Below are 18,737 nucleotides of genomic sequence, written 5' to 3'. Positions count from 1 at the left end.
CCCAACAGATCAGCTGTTTCTGAAATACTCAAACCGGCCCATCTGGTACTAGCAATGCTGCCAAGTTACAGAGATCAGTGAGATCAGATTTTTCTCCATTCTCCAACTGATGCTGTTGACCTACATGATTTCATCATGCCACAGATGAATAGCCTTCATGGTGAGCAGGTACAGTATACACCGTTCTTATTATCGTTGTCCTTGCGTGTATACTTCCATAAAAAAGTTAGTTATTGCTTTACTGAAACTAAAACTCACATCACTATTATCACTTTTCCAAGAAATCCTCTTTAAATCTTTATCTCCATACTTGAGAAGAGTTACGGATCAGCTGTACCACGTGGGCTTCCCTGATCGACTCAACATGGTGAGAACGGCAGCATCATGCTGAGGACAGTTGTAAGAGTCGGGTCGGCTTGCACGGCCCTTTGCGTGTGATGTTCTGATTTGTAGCCTGCTTTACAGTGACACAGAGACTGGAGCTGGCGGATGAAGGCAGAGGCATGACGGAGGTGCATGATCAGTCCAGCAGGTTGCAGGACTGGTCCTCAGTAGCCCCCATCCATAAGTGAGGTACTTCAGACAAACTGCTTCAGTAAATGTCCAGCTGTGTTAACGGATAAACGGAAAAGCGAGTGTGTGTTTTGCAGGTCCCCATGGAAAAGCCTGTGGCTTGGGTTAAATGTTCATGGTGGTAACACGAGTGATCATTTTGACAGGGGGGTTAAACTGGAATAATAAAAACTGCTTTACATTCAGAAGTAAAACAGAATCGTTTCCTGATTTGTGTCTATTAAAAAAAACTTAATATCAAGGTCTGATTAACAGTAGAGTTAATGCAGAATCACCAAATACATCAGTGCTAATGAATCTAGTATGACTTTTGTATTTACTTTTCAATTCATTTACAATCTATAGTAATAACAGAGCCGGTATTTTTTTTCTCTTGTTAATGTCAACACAAATTAAACAAAACTTTTTTGATTAAACAAAAAAAAAAAAAAGGTACATCTAACAGGTCAACAGCAAGGAACAGCTTTTATCACACTTTGGCTATTTATTAAACTGAGAGAGAGAGAGAGACCCTGTAGTAATAAAACCATGACAATAATTCTACAGAAAAACACACATTACAATTCTAAACAAAACAGTTTAAACAAAAGTTTGGAGTTTGTAAAGCAATGTAACTACCATAACACACATATACCTATACACTACAGACAATTCTGCTCAAGAATTATTATTACATATTATAATAATTGTATTATTACAATTACATATCAAACCAGTTTTTTTATTTTCTCAATATATATTTTACAAAATATTTGTCACCATCAGAGCCATTCCACACTTTTACATTCACCTGCACTGTATTTATTCATTCACATAATTGTAATTAATTCACTTCAATTTTATTTTATTACAAAACTCTAACGACTTGTAGAAAGGACATTATTCAAAATCCCATTCTCCGGTCTCACCCAAGTGAGGATGAGGTTCCCTACTGAGTCTCAAGGTTTCTTCCTCTTACTATCTAAGAGAGTTTGTCCTTGTCACGGTTACCTCAGGCTTGCTCATTATGGATAAATAAAAATAAATTTAAATATAAGTCTAATAAAAAAAAAAATCTTAAACTTTTGTCTGATATAAATCTTGAACTTCTTATACTATATTTCTTATATTCTGTGAAGCTGCTTTAAGACAATATTAAAAGCGCTATCCAAATAAAATTGAACTGAACTTTGTCATTTAAATATTTATGCAGAAATTTATTCTGCAGAAATACATTTTCTGACACTTACAGATGATCACTTGTGGCTATTATATTCATTATTCATCTCCAGTGTGCGCTTTATCCTGGTCAGGGTCACAGTGGGTCTGGAGTCATGCTGGGAACACTGGGCATGAAAGTGGATGTAACACCAATGCTACCACACTATTTATTTATTTATTTATTTATTTATTCATTCATTCATTCATTCATTCATTCATTCATTCATTCATTCATTTTTACTCATGCTTTTGCGAGATTTGTTTTGTAGCATCTGTGTAATTTCCCTCAGTGATGAATAAAGTACTCAATTCAATCAAGCAATCAGACAGTCAGTCAGTCTGTCTGTCTGTCTCATAAAAATCTTGAAATCTAAAACTCTTTAATGAACAGCCTTAATTTGATTGAAGTATCTCATTTAAATGCTACACATGAAAATACTAGACAGATAAACAAGCAATGAGAGATGTTTACATAAATATTGTGTTTATAATACTTACTTCTCTATGCACATACTGACATAGCCTTATTTACTGATGCATATATTTACATAATTATTTGCTCGTTCATTTGCACAATTTCTACTATTTACACTTCTGCTAGATGCTAAACGGCATTTCGCATCTATCTATCTATCTATCTATCTATCTATCTATCTATCTATCTATCTATCTGTGTCTGGATGGTGTCATGAATTGTTTATTGTGTTCTTTTACATGTTTGCTATCTTATGCACCATGTTCTTTTCATGTTGTTTATGAATTTATCCTAACACGTTAAGGCCATGTGGACACCTGAGCACCACACCAGTGTCCTTCCCCAAACTGTTGCTGCAAACTCGGAAGCACACAACTGTATAGCACACTGGGCATAACTAAGAGGCATAACAATGCCACTGTGCACAAAGTGAAAGGCAAGAAGACATGGAGTCAAAGAACTGTAGTATCCTGCACAAAGCCCTGACCACGACCCCATTAAACACATTAATTAATTTTTTTTTTATTAACTTGCCCAAGGACAGCAGATAAAAACAGGGATTTAATCATAAATTACGATGAAAGTAATGTACTGCCTCCCTTAGGCAAATCAATTTGATTTAAAGGGCAGAGCTAAACACTAGGTAATTACCAAACTCCCAAAAACAGATTGTTTAAATAACTACAAATGCTACAAATCATATTAATAATTAAAATCTGATAATTATGCAAATACTACACACTTACGATACTTTTAGATTTATTCAGGTGACAGTTCTCATATTTAACCTTGCATCAGTGTATCAATGGAGTGTGTGGGATTTCTACAAATAGTCTATTTTTGCCCTATCCCTGACCCTGCTGTGTTTGTGTGTGTGTGTGTGTAGGCTGAAGTAGACGCGAGTGTATAAACACACAGCAGTGCACACGCACACAAAAGGCTGAGCACCTGGTGTGTCCCACCTCCATCCTGCCAACAGGGATTGTTCATGCAGGTGTAAATGCATGTGCTCAGAGTGTCGTCCAGACACACACCGTGCGGAGGCCTGCGCTGTCTGACAGATGGGCTTCACTGCTCCTGCGCAGTCGGTCTGAGACAGTCTGATCGTGCACGCAAGAGGGCAGGAGAGGCTTCCAACCTGCACCCTGCTTCACTCTGCACTGGTACAATTGGTTGCTCATGTTAAATATCTACTGTGAAGTACAGTGCAGAGAGACAAACATGTCCCTTCACCCCAACACTAAGGCTTTTTGAGCTGCTCACTGCTATAAGCAGACCGAACAGGAACAGAGAACGAGAATGAAAATAAAATGCACCTGTAGAAAAGGAAGCAGAGTCGAGAGGGAGGGAGGGAGGGAGGGAGGGAGTGAGCGTGTACACCACCTGATATCCAGCAATAGTGAAAGTGGAGATCAGCCAGGGCCATGACAAAGAAAAGGACGGATACTTTCTTTAAACGATGCTACAGAAATAAGACAACACAACAGGGAACCCTCTTACAGGAAAACAATAAGTGGTGTGAAGTGTAAAAGAGTCACTTTAACCACTGCAAACCTGAGAACTTTCCACTAACAGCACCTTTTATTGCGTGTCACTAGTTACAATTTTTATTTTGTTAGTAAAAATAATAAAACTGTGGTTGTATTTGTTGTTGTAGAACATCCATTACGTTTGTTCCTGTTCCTGCATATCCCTCAGCAGAAACCCACACTTTCTGTTTCTCTCTCGATAAGATATTGATAAGACAAAAGAATCCAGCTATGCAATATATATGAGAAACCTAAAGCACGTCATCGCATTATCATTATCCTCTGCACCTGACAGCCTTACCATATCTTTTTCTGTTGTAATTAATGTTAGGAACGGAACGAGTTATAACTATAACTTGAGAATGTATTAAAAGGAGCATGTTAATATAAACCGGTGATTTGGATCATGGCTTTAACTGCTATCAGTGCTGCTTTTACAGAAAATAGATCAGTCTGAGATCGGAGAATTTAACAGGAGACTACAAACATTAATAATCAATCCTAAGGTGAGTGGTGTCATTACACATAGGTAAAGTAACTCCACACTAGGAATTGTTCAAATCCATGCAAAAATATTTTGTTTGCATAGTTCTATGAAATATAACACATTTCCATAAATCTCCAAGTATCTAAACTGCACCAGGAGCCTCCACTCCTCCACCCACAGCACATCATCTCTGCGTTTATCGCTCCGCCATAGCCTCTGCTGCGTCACTTGTTTCGTTAGTGGATTTCCCATTCAAACTTTCCATTTAAATAAAAATAAACAATTGGAATAAATCGCAATTATGACGAGCCGGTATGTAAATGCTTACTGCAGTCGTTGATACGGTTGACTAGTCTTTAAGGTTGTGTTCATATTACACCGAGGCGATCTGCAAGCTAGGCTGCGCTTTTGGCAGGTATTATTCATCAATTATACCGGAATAATGAGCAGAGAAAAGAACATAAAGGAGAACACGGAGCTGGGTTTGCATACCAGTCGAACTATACGCACCAAGAAGACAGAAATCTGAATCCTGTCCGTACAGCAGATGCAAACTCGTCCGTGCTTGATTTGAACACTGACGCAGTTTGCATGAAATAAGCTAAGTCTCGCTTTCATCATTTCTGTCCTTATGTTCGATACAAAAAAAAAAATTAAAGCATAACGCCACAACCACAGTGTTTGCAAACAAACACGATCATTCAAATATCACGGATAGGAATGAGGTATTTAAAAAAGGGATTTGCCAAAACCTAGAGGAGCACAGCAGGATGACGTGCGCAACAGGTTTATAGGAGAAGAGTGGTGAACTCCTACTCACACTCATTAACCTGGTGTTAATAATAAAGCCCAGCAAAAGCATTTTAAAATGATAATTCCTACAGTATTTTTAAAAAAAATAAAATCAATTTTAGTATGTAAATTGTGCCCTGTCATGACACCCCACATCAGCTGACACATATGTTTATAGTTCTAACGCTGGCCCTGGAGCTGAAACCAGTACAGAGTCATTCAAACTATGAAGTTTCTGACTACAAGCCACCGGTCATGAATGACAAATACACACCTATTTTGTAGCCTACAAACTGGAGGACCCGATCTGTAGTCAAATCGTAGTGTATGAACTCACCCTGTGCGCTTGGTAATGGTGCCCAGAGTCATGGGTTGTTTAATCTGCGCCAGCGGCAGCACCACCGTCAGGCTTGGCAGAGGGGACAGCCGTGGATTCCCCATGTTATTGTTGGTGAAGTTGTTATAGGACTCTTGGTTGGTCAGTTTGGCTGGAAACAGAAACAAAACGATGAAGAGATAGATTAGCATCTGAGTTATTTCAGATACTGTGCGACTTTTCTGTTACAGAAACCTTACAGAAGTGCTTTGTAGTTTTGCTGGTAGAAGAACACACACCAGCATTCTACTTGTTTTCATGCATGTGCACATGTCCCAAGATGGCTGCCCTGCATATCCTGCATTCATTTCACGCATCCAAAAAAATTAACATGATGCACATGCATGGTGAAATACTACTTAATACTTAAAGGCAAAAAAAAAAATTCTCATGTATTCGATAAACCTAGCAAAAATCAGGTTTATATGCCAATCTGAATTGTCTTTATTAGTAAGAAACCAATAGCTCTGACCTGCCTGTAGTGCATACTGCTTTATATCCTCCACACAGGAGACAGTACTAAAGTATAATGTCATTATTAATCCAAGATCACGTCACACATGCTAAAGAGAAGCTAAATGTGAGGCGTTAAATGTGTGTGAAAGTTTGATCTTTGTCACAGTCACGCAGTAGTACAAATAATCAGTTTTAATTCTGTAACATTTATGTAAATCAGAGAATATAATACAGTAATACAATAAAGGCAGAAGATAATGACATTCTCCGATTCTCCAATTTTTGGATTGTGTCCCACACCGCATGTTATATCTCTATATATATTAAATCATCACACCAGTGGTGTCGATACTGTTTAAATATATTATTTAGTGCACAAAATGTTCTTTGGAACAGGACTTCTCAATGATTGTGTATTACTTGCCTGTAATCTACTAATCTACACAGTTTCAAAACACAGGAGGCGAAATTCTCAAATCTCCCCTGTTTAATTTTACAACATGATATCATCCTGCCCTGTGATTTACTGACACCCACAGCACACACACACACACATCTCTCAGACCAACTCTTCAGAGTCCAGCATAGGCCTGATTAAGGCTAACTGGCTCAAGATGCTACACTACAGAGGCCTGCGTTAATCAACCGCAATCACAGCCGTGCTTAAATTACCCCCACTCGTCAAACAACCCCCACACACACACAACTTGAGGAACCTACACAAAGAGGCTGTGACATACAATCATATCCTACAGGTAATTTCCGGACTGAAAAAGGTCCCTCTGTGCAGTCAGATTTAAATGTTTGTCTTGAAGTGAGAATCAGAAACAAATGAAAACCCAAGAAGAGGGCAGTACAGGTTTGAAGGAAAGCTAAGCACACAAGCCTGATGCACATGTGGAGCTGATCAAACACACTGCTCCATACCATCCTGCTGCAACTCCATACTGGGTATTATATATATATATATATATATATATATATATATATATATATATATATATATATATATATATAAACACACACATATACACACAGACATACACGTAATTACGGTCTGCCGAAATATGCCTGAGAATTTTCCTTAATAAAAAAGAACACCTGTTTTCTACAGGCCTCAGCATGCTCCGTATATCCTGCATGTTTATATAAAACACCCATAGCCGATTCAAATACTCGAACCCGCAGGCTAGTAAAGAAATTAAGTCTGATAATGAAGTATACTGTTCACGCCAGTAGTGCAGGGTGCAATGCAAATATTAATAATAAATCCTAAACATCACTTGTTTCATACAGTAAGTACATATGGCTTACCTCCATACTAGTTAGTGTTTAATCCTTTTACTGACAACAAGCTATTTTTATTTTAAAGTGCATTTCAGCATTTACTACTATAAATAAATGATAATTCTACACTCAGACAATCAAAATATTTTTCTCATGAAGAAATGGTAAACATTAGCTGTCACGGCAGTGATTACAGAATCCTGAGCTTTTTTATTCAGCTGTAAGAAAATTCATGCACTGAACATAGCATGATGTCCATCGGGTTTCAGGAAAGCAGCTGAATTTGAGGTGATGTAACGAAGACTACACATCAGCAACTAAAATGACTGGGCTTAACTGAAGGAAAGTGCAAAGTCAAGTCATCGGCAAAATGATTTATAATTGTTGTAATGAAATTATATTCCAAAAGATTCAATTCAATTCAATTCAATTTATTTTGGATAGCGCCTTTTACAATGAACATTGTCTCAAAGCAGCTTTACAAAAGAAGAGAAACAGAGAAAGGGGAGGGGAAAAAATTAAAATAAAAATATAAAAAAATATATTTTTGTAACACAGTCCAAACTTTGGACTTACTTTCTGTCAAAGCTTACTTTCTGTCAAAGATCAACAAGAGGTTAATTAGCTAATTCCCTCAATTAAATGTCATATAGTAGCACTGTTAACTTATATACATGTGTATACATGAGTTTTTACAGCTCATCTTGTTTCTTATATTTTTCTGTACAATTATCCCGAAATTCTGACCAAGGCACTACGCAAGCCAATCAGCTGAACCGGGAAATCCAAGACTGTGTTCTTCCTCTGTGTGTGTGTGTGTGTGCGTACACAAACGCCACAATAACATACATTCTATAGAATAAACATATAGATTAATCAACAAAGAAGTGTTTTTCTTCCTCCATTATGTTTCATCAAGCTGCTATGTTTCTGAGACCGTCTCTGTAATCGTATAGAATTTCAGGTTATACACAGAGTGAAAGCCCTCAATGAGAGAATTCTAAAACATAAAACCTGATTATCTGGGAGTGAAAGCGCTGAGAACAGCCGTGCACCAGTGTTTTAGAGGGGTTTTAGATCATTACCCAGACTCTCTGTGTTTCACTAATGCCCAGAAACGCTGGCTTTGTGCTTACCCAAGAGCGGCTATTTAGGGCTCATGGCCCTCAATAAAGCCAGGCTTTTGCTGGAGACATTACACAAACCCCCACCCTATTCCACGCAGTGCCTGGCTCTCGAGGGCCCTTCACATTTCAAAACCACTACACCCCAAACGCAGCTACCTTTTGTGCGCAAGAGCAGCAGAAAAGAAAAGGAATTTGAACAGGAAGCAGCCTGAAAACCCATAATGGTGCTTCTGACAGACAAAGACGAGGAGAAGGGGAAGGAAAAATCTTAATGAATTTAGCATCTTTCCAAGACGACATACTCTGCCCTTGTATTACCTTTCCTCTCCATCATTTTAAGGTCTGCCCAAAACACAAAGCAGGGGCAGCTACATTCATGGCAGGTTTACAGCGCTCTAATCCCGCGCACGTCTCCCAGACGCACCCAAGACCTAGTCGGGATGCAAAGTAGATTTAAACATCAGCACCGCCTGCCTGACCCAAAGTCTTAGAAGTGGCACGTCTAGGTGTGTAAGGTGCTTGGTCACTCCAAGTCATGCTGGCTACGGAGCTGTTATTTGATTAATGACTCATGCGCGAGAGCTTGCGCACTCATACGTGACAGGCCAATGGAAAGAAGATCCATCAATGCAAATCTGCAGCCGTTGCAGGCCTCACTCCTGGAGAGAGCTTGGGTCATGCTGTCACCTGACCCCTCAGGATCCTGCCCCCTCTCGCTCATTTGCATTTTCTTCTAATGGCACAGACTTGCCTGCCCTGTCACTGATATCTTGTTTTTCTCTCCCAAGCTGTTCTATTTGCATCAGGAAAAGTGTCGAGCATGCTCTCGCTCCTGAAAAGAGCCTTTAACAAGCGACATGTATGATCCACTCTCGCCTTTCTGTATTCATATGAAAAACACTTGCTGGGGAAATTATGACGGCGGGTTATGTGATATACTGCATTTCAGCGGGTATAAAAGTTAAACACTGAGAAATAGCGTAGGATTTGAGACTGCAAAGACAGAAGTGCCTTATACAAAGCCCTTGCTCCTGCTAAGGGAATACTTCAATATATATACCATTTCCCCATTCTTGTATTTTTTTCCCCCCTCCTCTAAGTCCAAGTTTCACAGGCATGTTTTGGATGAAGTGTGCACAGCACACAGGAGGCGGGGCCCGAAGAAAAGAGGCAGGGAGAAGACGAGAGGAAGAGGAACAATGGCTGTTCTGCTAAAGGGAAAGCGTTGTCAAGTCTGGCTGTGCCAATTCCCAGAACTATCATTATTAAAATACTCACTTCCAGGAGGGAAAAAAAAAAAAACTGGAGACCAGAAAGTGCCGGATAAAAGCAATCCCACTGGACAAAGTGAAAACAAATTAAAAGGACCATTATAAAACACAGATGCTGCAAAGAAAATAAACTTCACAAGATTTACTGTTTTCTGAAGAAATCAGACATTGGTGGAAAAGACATCAGCGCTGACTCCTGGGTAATGGTGAAAGAGAGCCAAGGTTGCCTCAGCTTCTTCTTCTTCATATTTTTTTTTTTAAGTGTATCTGCTGGGCTACTATTTTTGAGCTCAGAGTGGAGTTGAGCCAGCATCTGCAAACATGGCAAGCTGCCATCCACTGAATGGATGTTAGGGACAGCAAGTTTTGACAGCACATTTTATTGACAGCAAGTGTAATATTCTGTAAAACGTCCTGAATATTAGGACATATTGCTGTAGCATAGCTGCTTTTACAAGAGACACGGGATACTTGATTCTGCGTTTATAAGGTAAAGGAAGCGGCCTGGTTTATATTTTTATGTTCTCTAGTAGTGGACGCGTTTTAATGAAGCCAAGATAAAGAAATAGTATCAGATGAAAATACAGTAATAAAAAAAAACTCTCCATCGACATACAGTATAAATATTTTGACCTTTATTGACGAACCCACTAATATGGAACCAAGTCACACTCCAGATTTAAAGATGAGAAGAGATTTAAATATGGTCTACGTAATATTATTTATACTCACATGGGCATCTAACTTATTAAGCAACTCGTGATAAATATATACAGATGCAAGAAAATCTAATTCAATAAGTTATACAACATGTCTGCACTTCCAGCTCATCAGCAAGCACCTTGGTGACACTGGGAATCTGTACACTTCAGGGGCTCAGATGACACTATGACTAGAACCATATGTGGACAAGTTTGTTTGGGAGAGTTGTGTTTTTGCGAAAGAGAGGGCGTGTGTGTGTGTGTGTGTGTGTGTGTGTGTGTGTGTGTGTGTGTGTGTGTGCATCTTTCACCTCCGATGAGCGCAGTGAGCAAATGGGGCATGAGTGGATGAACAGGAAGACTGAGACTCAGTCCAGAGACTCAATCAATGGACCTCAGCATGTGGCTCTGATCATGAAACAGTAATCTGATCATGTCAATTTACTTATGTATAAGTGGGGAGCATATCTAGCCCTCCGAGTCATGAAGGCTCCAATGACAAAAGGCCATTTTGGACATCTTTAAGCTAAACCACAGCAGGCTTTTGATCTGCAAAAAAGCGCACTGCCTTGAAGATGTAGAAATATCTCTATGTGTGGAAACACTGATGTGCCAGGGCTCTAGTCAGTACATGATTACATAAAACATCCAGTTAAATCAATATAACCCAAAACTTCAGCAAGATTTCTAACACATACACACAGAAATAATTACAAACATATACGTACAGGACAACCTCTACTTCTACTACTACTACTACTAATAATAATAATAATAATAAAACAATAACAATTTATTCCACACTAGCTTTCCCATTTAATATAGATAGATAGATAGATAGATAGATAGATAGATAGATAGATAGATAGATAGATAGATAGATAGATAGATAGATTTGACACAAGTTTGACACAATTTAATTCATTTTCTTTTTGAAAGCAGATCTTTCTAGAATTCCAAACAATTCTATTCAATGTAGCTTAACAAACAAATTTTATAGAACTATCAATATATACTTACTTATATACTTATATACTTATATACTTATATATACTTCAAAGCAATTAAGCTAAAGGATCTTATATATTTATTTGGATGGGATAGATTTGTTTTTTGTTATTATAATAATAATGATAATAATAACAGCAACAACAACAATAACAATAATAATAGATTATTATTATTATTATTATTATTATTATTATTATTATTAATAATAATAATAATAATAATAATAATAATAATAATATTGTTTTATTGTTATATTCTTGTTATTATTAATATTACTATTATTAATATTATTATCTAAGACATTAAGAAAAGAAAATAACAAAATGGTTTCAACTTTCCTTGCTCAATCTGCCTGGCTGAATGTTAGCAGTCTACGAAAATTCTAATAATGACACAACAAAAGCAGAGTTTCTAAGTAAGGAGCTCTTTGTGTGTTAAACATCAACAACTCGTTACTGTTTCCTTTAATTAATGTGACCACCATAATGCCACGTGTTCTACGCCTCCGAACTAAAATCCTCACTTTAACTGCTCTCACATAGTTAATTTGGGACTCATTTGGGAAGCAAAGAACATGTGGTCATATAATTAAAGGAAACATCTGACATATATGAGCAAAGCCCAATGTTCTAAATTTACTGATTTGAATAAGGGCATATTTTCTAAATGTGTAGTGTAATTAAAATGTCCAGCGTTTTTACTAATACACCACCTGCTCTGAATCCAAATATAGAAATGCCACAAAAGAAAGCTTAAAAGTAGCGTTTGGATAATATTAACATTACTTTTAATCCCAACTGAATTCGAACCTCCTTTTCGGCTCACAGCACCGAACGCATCTCTCCTTGCAGAAAACGGTTTCTCCGATGCAAATGATAAAAGACAGAAAGGAGAGCGTACAGCCCTGTTAATTAAACCAACCATGCAGATTTAGAACTTTCAAACAGAAAGATTTTACCACATTTTACAGTCATTAATTTATAAATATTTTTGATTGAATAACAAAAATATACACATATTGCTGTATGTACGGCTAAATAAAATCTACCAGACATTTCGTCTAAGATCAGGAGTCAATTCCAGTGAGGAGGAGGAGGAGGAGGAGGTTCTCAGTAAAATGGTGAGAACTTGTGCTGTAAAGCTTCAGGTCATGAGAAGTGTCGAGAATGCACCAGTGCACAGTGAGAAAGAACAACAAATATCATCACAGCTCACGATGACTGATAAATCCACATCGGGCCTCTTTACACACACACACACACACACAGCTCACACACACACAGCTCACACACACACACACAGCTCACACAGCCTGGGAGACACAGAAACTTTAAAGACGCATCAAAGCATTAAAGATAAATATTGTAGGTAATCTCTAATTAAATCGGATAGCACTTGTATAAAATGCAAATGTATAACATTCTTACAAATAATAATAATAATGTGAAAAGGAAAAGTGTGTACGCTGTGTTTATGTGCTGAAAAGTAAACTAGCTGGAATAAATGAGCACTACACTTGCAGTGGATTTCACAAATGCATAAATAAAAAATGCGCTGTCTCTTAAGAATAGTTTGTGAATAAAAATAAACCTAGCAAGCTGTTTATTTGCTTACTTATTCTTTTATTCGACAGATAAATTGATAAATATTTAATATCTAAAAATTACATTGTCATTTTATATTCTTGCAAAGCTGCTTCCTGATATATAATAAAATGTAGACAAATAAAATGTAATTGAATTGACTTATTTGTTTATTTATTTATTTATTTATTTATCTGTTTGTTTGTTTGTTCATTTATGTGTAATAATGGTTAGTAAACTTGGAAAACTATATTATTTAACAACGTTAACTATGTGCTTTTCCCCCCCTCAATGATTGTCAGCTTATATATAACATGGGGAAAAAAATTAAATCCCACAATTTTACTATATTATTATTATTATTATATATTTTTAATTATGTATAAATCCCAAAAACTGAGTTCCTAAAAAGCAGGCAAGTTTATCTCTGAATTTATCTCAAAAATTATTTATTTTTGTACCAATCCCCATTAGTGTCTTTAAGGACTGATCAGAAGAGGAAACAAAGTTGTACGTTCCCAACAGGAGGCCATTCAGAAACCACAAATCACAGAGTAGCTGCAGCCTTTCTGTTGGATTAGATTCATATCAAGAAGAAATTTAGGCGCACAACTCAAGCCTTATGAGATAATCCCGCGGCTCTCCGAGCTCCAGCAGCAACTCTGCTGGCTTGGTGAGTCAAAGCTGAGAGCACAGCGCCACACGAAGGTCTGAGAGGGAACGGCATGTAACTCTGTGCTACTACAGCCTCGTTGCACGGACACAACACGCTATAACCAGAGCAATAAATCTACACGATGATACATGTGGTATGTTAAAACAAGAGCAACGCTTTGATGCTGGGCTTGATTGGATGCCTGATGTTTACTGAGAGGACGCACAGCACTTTATCTTTAAGACAACTCGCTGTTAAAGTCACAGAGATGGATTTCAGGGGTGTGCGTTTGCCGGGGAAAAAAGCCAGCTTTTGATTACAGAGAGTATGTTTTCTGACCCTGCCGGAGAACATCAGATCTGCTCGCCTGACTACAAGCCACACACACACACACCAGACAGAGACACATACACCACACACACACACACGCTAGGTACTAGAACCTTCATTTAAGCTGGATGAAGTAGTTAAATTAAAAACTCTGTACACTTTTAAGACAATGAGGTATAGTGAGAAAGTATTCATCAAATAACTGATGAATAAATGTAACACCTCTTGATAACAAATCTGACAAATGACCCGGTGGAGGATCCTGATGTGAAGCCTGTTAAAAAGTCAAATCACTAAATCTATCAATAACAAGAACTAATAACATACAGATACATCTCACAACACTCTGGGACTTTTTTCCCTCTTCAGCTGTCCAGTTCAGATGAGCCTAAGCCCAGTGTAGCCCCCGGTTCCTGTCCTGGTCTCAAAGGAGTGGAAGCCGACGTGGTCTTCTGCTCTTGTAAAGTGTTAATGCTTTTCTGTTCAGCACAGTGGTAAAGAGTAGTTATCATCAACAAGGCATTTCTGCCCACAGATCTGGACTGTTTTTGTTTGTTTGTTTTTGCCACCATTTTAGCTGGTTGTGTGCTAAAATCCCAGGAGATCAGTGGTTTCTGAAAGTCTTAAACCAGCCTGTCCGCTATCTGTTATGCCACATGATTGACTTTAAAAAAAAAAAAAAAAGTGTCCATGTTCCCAAAAACTGCACCAGTGAATAACAGTAAAACTCTACACATAATGAACCAAGCTGGACGGCTGTTGTGAGCTTTATGTAATAATTGTGCTTCAGAGGAAAAGACGCTCAACTGACAGAAAGGAAAAAAAGTTCCATAATTAAACAGGGAGGAAAAAAAAGTGTTTTTGTTCTATTTTTACAGCCAGCCAGCCATGTAGGATGTGTATGTCTCCAGTTCCTTCCCCAAATCAATTTGTTGTCACAGCCGACAATCACGAGCCAGTTGTTATGGCTGCTAGGCTGCAACTTTTCACCTTTTGAATCTGCTTCCGGCTTCACACCCACAAACCTCACGTATCGCCAAGAAAGAAAAAAAAACACAATTAGGACTCATTTGGCTTTTCCTGTTTGAAAATCTCAGTCTAATGAATGTCGTATCTTCAGTGTGAACCAGTTGCCTTAAAACTTCAGAATCTAAATATAAACGACATAAACATCTTCATTAATAGTTAAATACTTGAATAAAGTTATAATTCAATCAAAACGAGTGAGAAGGGCATTTCAATATGCAAGTAAAAATTCGAAAACCTTTCTATAAAAAGGCCACATAGTCCCAAGGAGGTTAAATGGTGCTGATAAATCTTGACAGAATAACTTAAAGATGAAGAGCTGTAAAAGAGGAAGAGTGTGCTGACAGGAAGTAAGTGGTCCAGACATTCCAGTTCAAAGTAAGGGCCTTTAGGAGAGTAAGAACTCACCAGGCCTCTGGGGACCACAGAAAGGGGAAGAGAAGTAGTGGAAAAGCATAATGCTCATTCGCTCACTCTCTCGCTCACACACACGTGAATGAGTGAAAAAGCCAGACTCCATTAACTTATTATCTTTTAGCCTGGGGATCCACTGAACAAGCCTTGAAGTTATAAAAAATCTAGGACAGCCTTGTGCTTTGAAGTAAAATCCTGTACAGGGTTTATAATGCACACTGCCACATCTTCAGATTCCTCCTCATCAGTGTAAACCTTTCGCCTGGTCACTGTAGCAGGAGCCGACTCAGACAGAGGACTAATTTGTGACAGGTGGACTCTAATGCGCTGCTTTGAAAAGCGAGTCTGATTTACGGAACGGATCTTCTGAGGACTTGCGAGGCTACGTGAGACACGCTGAGCTCTACCGTGTCACAGATTTGCCCTGCTTAATGAGGATTTAGTAATCGCAGTGAGAGTGATTAATAAACATTTTCCCGTGACAGCTGGACATGTAAGTCAAAATCCTTAAAAGCACCCAAAAAGAGTGGGAGCACTGTGTGTGTGTATGTGTGTGTGTGTGTGTGTGTGATCAATGACCCAGAGTGACAGTGAGTAAGTAAGACCCTTTAGAGCCTCTCTAGGGGGCTCCACAAACACCCACTGGGTTGCTGGAGCCTGCTGAGCACACATCAGCAGGGTGCTTTCAGTGTGTCCGGGGTATTGATTAATCCCACTGCTGCTTTGTGGACTAGAGAGCACTGATGGGTAAACAGTGTCGACAGCCACGCCAGCTCCTGTGGCAGTCAGCACAGAGTGTGTCTGTGTGTGTGTGTGCTCATGGGACTGTCAATCTTGTGTGTTTGCAGCCATGGACGGTGTGTAACAAATCTAGTGCACACAGAGTGTATCACACAGAGCTGTGACACTGAGGGCAGTGGGTTTGGGTGCAAGGTCTTCTGAGGTGATGTGATTAACTCTCTAATGACCGAGGCCATCTTAGATCTCAGACGTTTTTACAGACCTCTGCATAGTAAAGAACTACACATAGCATGTATGCAGCATGACTCTATACATTACATCAGTGGTTCTCAAAGTGGGGTCCAGGGACTCGAAGTGGTTTGTGAAACACAGCCCAGGGACAATAATTAACTATTATTTTGTTTGATTTTGTTATAGGAAATCACAATGCACCATTATCAAAGTAAGTTTGTGATTATTATTATTCATTTGTTTTAGACTGTTTGACTGGAATATAATGAGTCCAATCCAACTGTCACTAATCCAAAAAACAAGTAAACGAATAAATAATGTCAGCTTGAACCGAACGTGTTCAGTTGCTAGAAAGCCTGCTATTTAAACAGCTGGATTTCACCTGTGCAAATTATTTTACAGTTAAATGGGTCCCTGGTTCTAAAACATATGTGATTCAATGGATGACATGATGAAACATCTAAATTCACAACAAGCTGTGTCCTGACTATCACGAGATCCCAGTTTCAGTCCCAATACCAATGGTCAGGAGTCTGAGAGAGCAGCACTGGCATCTCTAGGAAGGGAAGATTACTCTTTCTCTTGTTGAATTGAGCGGCATCGCAACCACTGCCCTGTGACATTTTCTGTGACCTGTGCTAGTGTAAGGTCGTCTTAGAACAACTTAAAGGTGAAATATAGAAAAAATATATAAATAAACCTGGCCTAGTATAAAAATAGGCTACGCAGTATTCATGTATATGTATAAAAACAAAGTACAATTCTGTGTTAATGCACTAAACAGGTATATCACATTTTAGCCTTTGAATGGGAATAGTGAAGGGATTTGAATATAAAAAAAACCCAAACTGAGTGATTACTGAAATATACTGTATTTATATGTAAATATACTGAAATTAAACAAGAACACAAAGATACTGAAGTAACTAAATTAAAAACTGGTACATAGTTTCCAGGTAAAGACTTGGGTCATTAACCATTTTAGTGTCTTAGTACACTAAGAAATAATGGGTATATACAGAAATATGTTAGTCTGGATGTATGAATTGAAAAGGCTGCTGAGCTGTGTGCAAGGTGTGTGTTGTGCAGGTGTATCAGATACACAGTAGATGTACAGTGTGTGTGTGCTGACCGTGTAGAGGCGAGCCGGATGGGCTGCTGGAGAGGCCGGCGATGGGGCTGCAGCGGCCACCCTGCTTGCTGTTCAGCTCCTGCTCGATCTCCTCGAGGCCGGCGCTCTTCTGAAAGCGGCTCACGCGATTCACTACGCGAGGGGACAGGTGTGTGCGGGCACACGGTGCACCGCCGTACGGGTTTATGGGGAAGACGTGTGAAGTGCCACGCAGCGTGCTGACCACCACCCAGCGGCAGTCAGGACTGAAGCAGATATCCTGCACCTGGAACAGAGAGAGAGAGAGAGAGAGAGAGAAAGAGAGAGAGAGAGAATTAGAAATGAAAAGGGATCAGAAAAAAAAAACTGTAGATACTATCATATCATTGAAATAGAAATGCATCCATAAATCCAGGTTTGCCAATCAGGATGTTTCTCATGTTAAGGAATATTTTTAAACAAAGTACCAAGTATAGAGAGACTGAAAACAAATGCACCCTAAAGCTGACTGAAAAATTGTATGTATAATATGGTGGATATGGGGAAACTGTTTATTTTGTATTTCTTGAAGGAGTCTCCTGTGTCACAGCATACAGTAAGGTATTACGGCAAAGTTCCTTAATAACTTCATGAGAAAGACAAAAATTGTGGCTGGTGAGGAAAGTAGAAGGGAATCGTTTCACTACATTAAAATTAGTGGTGTTCTTTAATAAATAAATAATTGTCACTGTGGTTAAATGGATGTGGTATAAAAGAAACAAAACATGAAAAAAATCAACTTTGACGTGGTATGAATGCTAGTGAAGAAGAGCTAAGGGTGTTAAAAAAGGGGGGAGCAGTAACAATCACTATGAACAGCTGGTTAATAGTAACACACACGCCTGTCTGGTCTTACAACCAGGTGTTTAGTATATACCAGTACAGGCTGCCAACAAAGAAACTGTTAACAATCTCCCAGATAACATCTCCCCAAAAATGTGAGCCATGTGAAGACAGAAAAGAATGAGCGAGGTGTTGCTTATCAAGGCAGATTGGCGTGGTATGTAAGAGGTCATCGCGAGATGACCGTCACGCCAGTCTTGCAATTCGGACCTAAACACGTGCCATTTCTGTCTTACACAAAAACACAAGGAGCCAACCTGCACTTTCTATCAGGACACAATCCACATCTGAGCCACACACTCTGCTGATTAAAGCAAAGTTCGCCTCCGAGTGCTAGAGATAATCTCTTCACTGTGGCGCCTCTGGAAGTCTGATTGTGCCACCGCTCAGCCTCGTCAACAGTCTTCCAGAGAGATCAGTCCATCTAAAGTGCCTTCCCACAACGATGAGCCTGTTGTAATGAACATTCTCGGCCGCAC

General features: G+C 38.8%; 1 protein-coding gene across 4 annotated transcripts in view; it reads right to left on the bottom strand.

Annotated features, from left to right (window-relative positions):
* The window catches only part of bcas3 (BCAS3 microtubule associated cell migration factor), a 195,618-nt gene that overhangs the window by 129,391 nt on the left and 47,490 nt on the right, over positions 1-18,737 (bottom strand). For all 4 annotated transcript variants that reach the window (XM_058413601.1, XM_058413602.1, XM_058413604.1 and 1 more), the window contains exons 15-16: positions 17,398-17,662; positions 5,394-5,544 (exon numbers count right to left, since the gene is read on the bottom strand). In XM_058413601.1, coding sequence (XP_058269584.1) covers positions 5,394-5,544; positions 17,398-17,662 — 416 coding nt within the window. The remainder of the gene's footprint in view (positions 1-5,393; positions 5,545-17,397; positions 17,663-18,737) is intronic.

Source organism: Hemibagrus wyckioides, linkage group LG17 (genome assembly GCF_019097595.1).
Source record: "Hemibagrus wyckioides isolate EC202008001 linkage group LG17, SWU_Hwy_1.0, whole genome shotgun sequence".
NCBI lineage: Eukaryota > Metazoa > Chordata > Actinopteri > Siluriformes > Bagridae > Hemibagrus > Hemibagrus wyckioides.
Note: the sequence above shows the minus strand (reverse complement) of the source record. Positions and strands in the feature narration are given on the sequence as shown.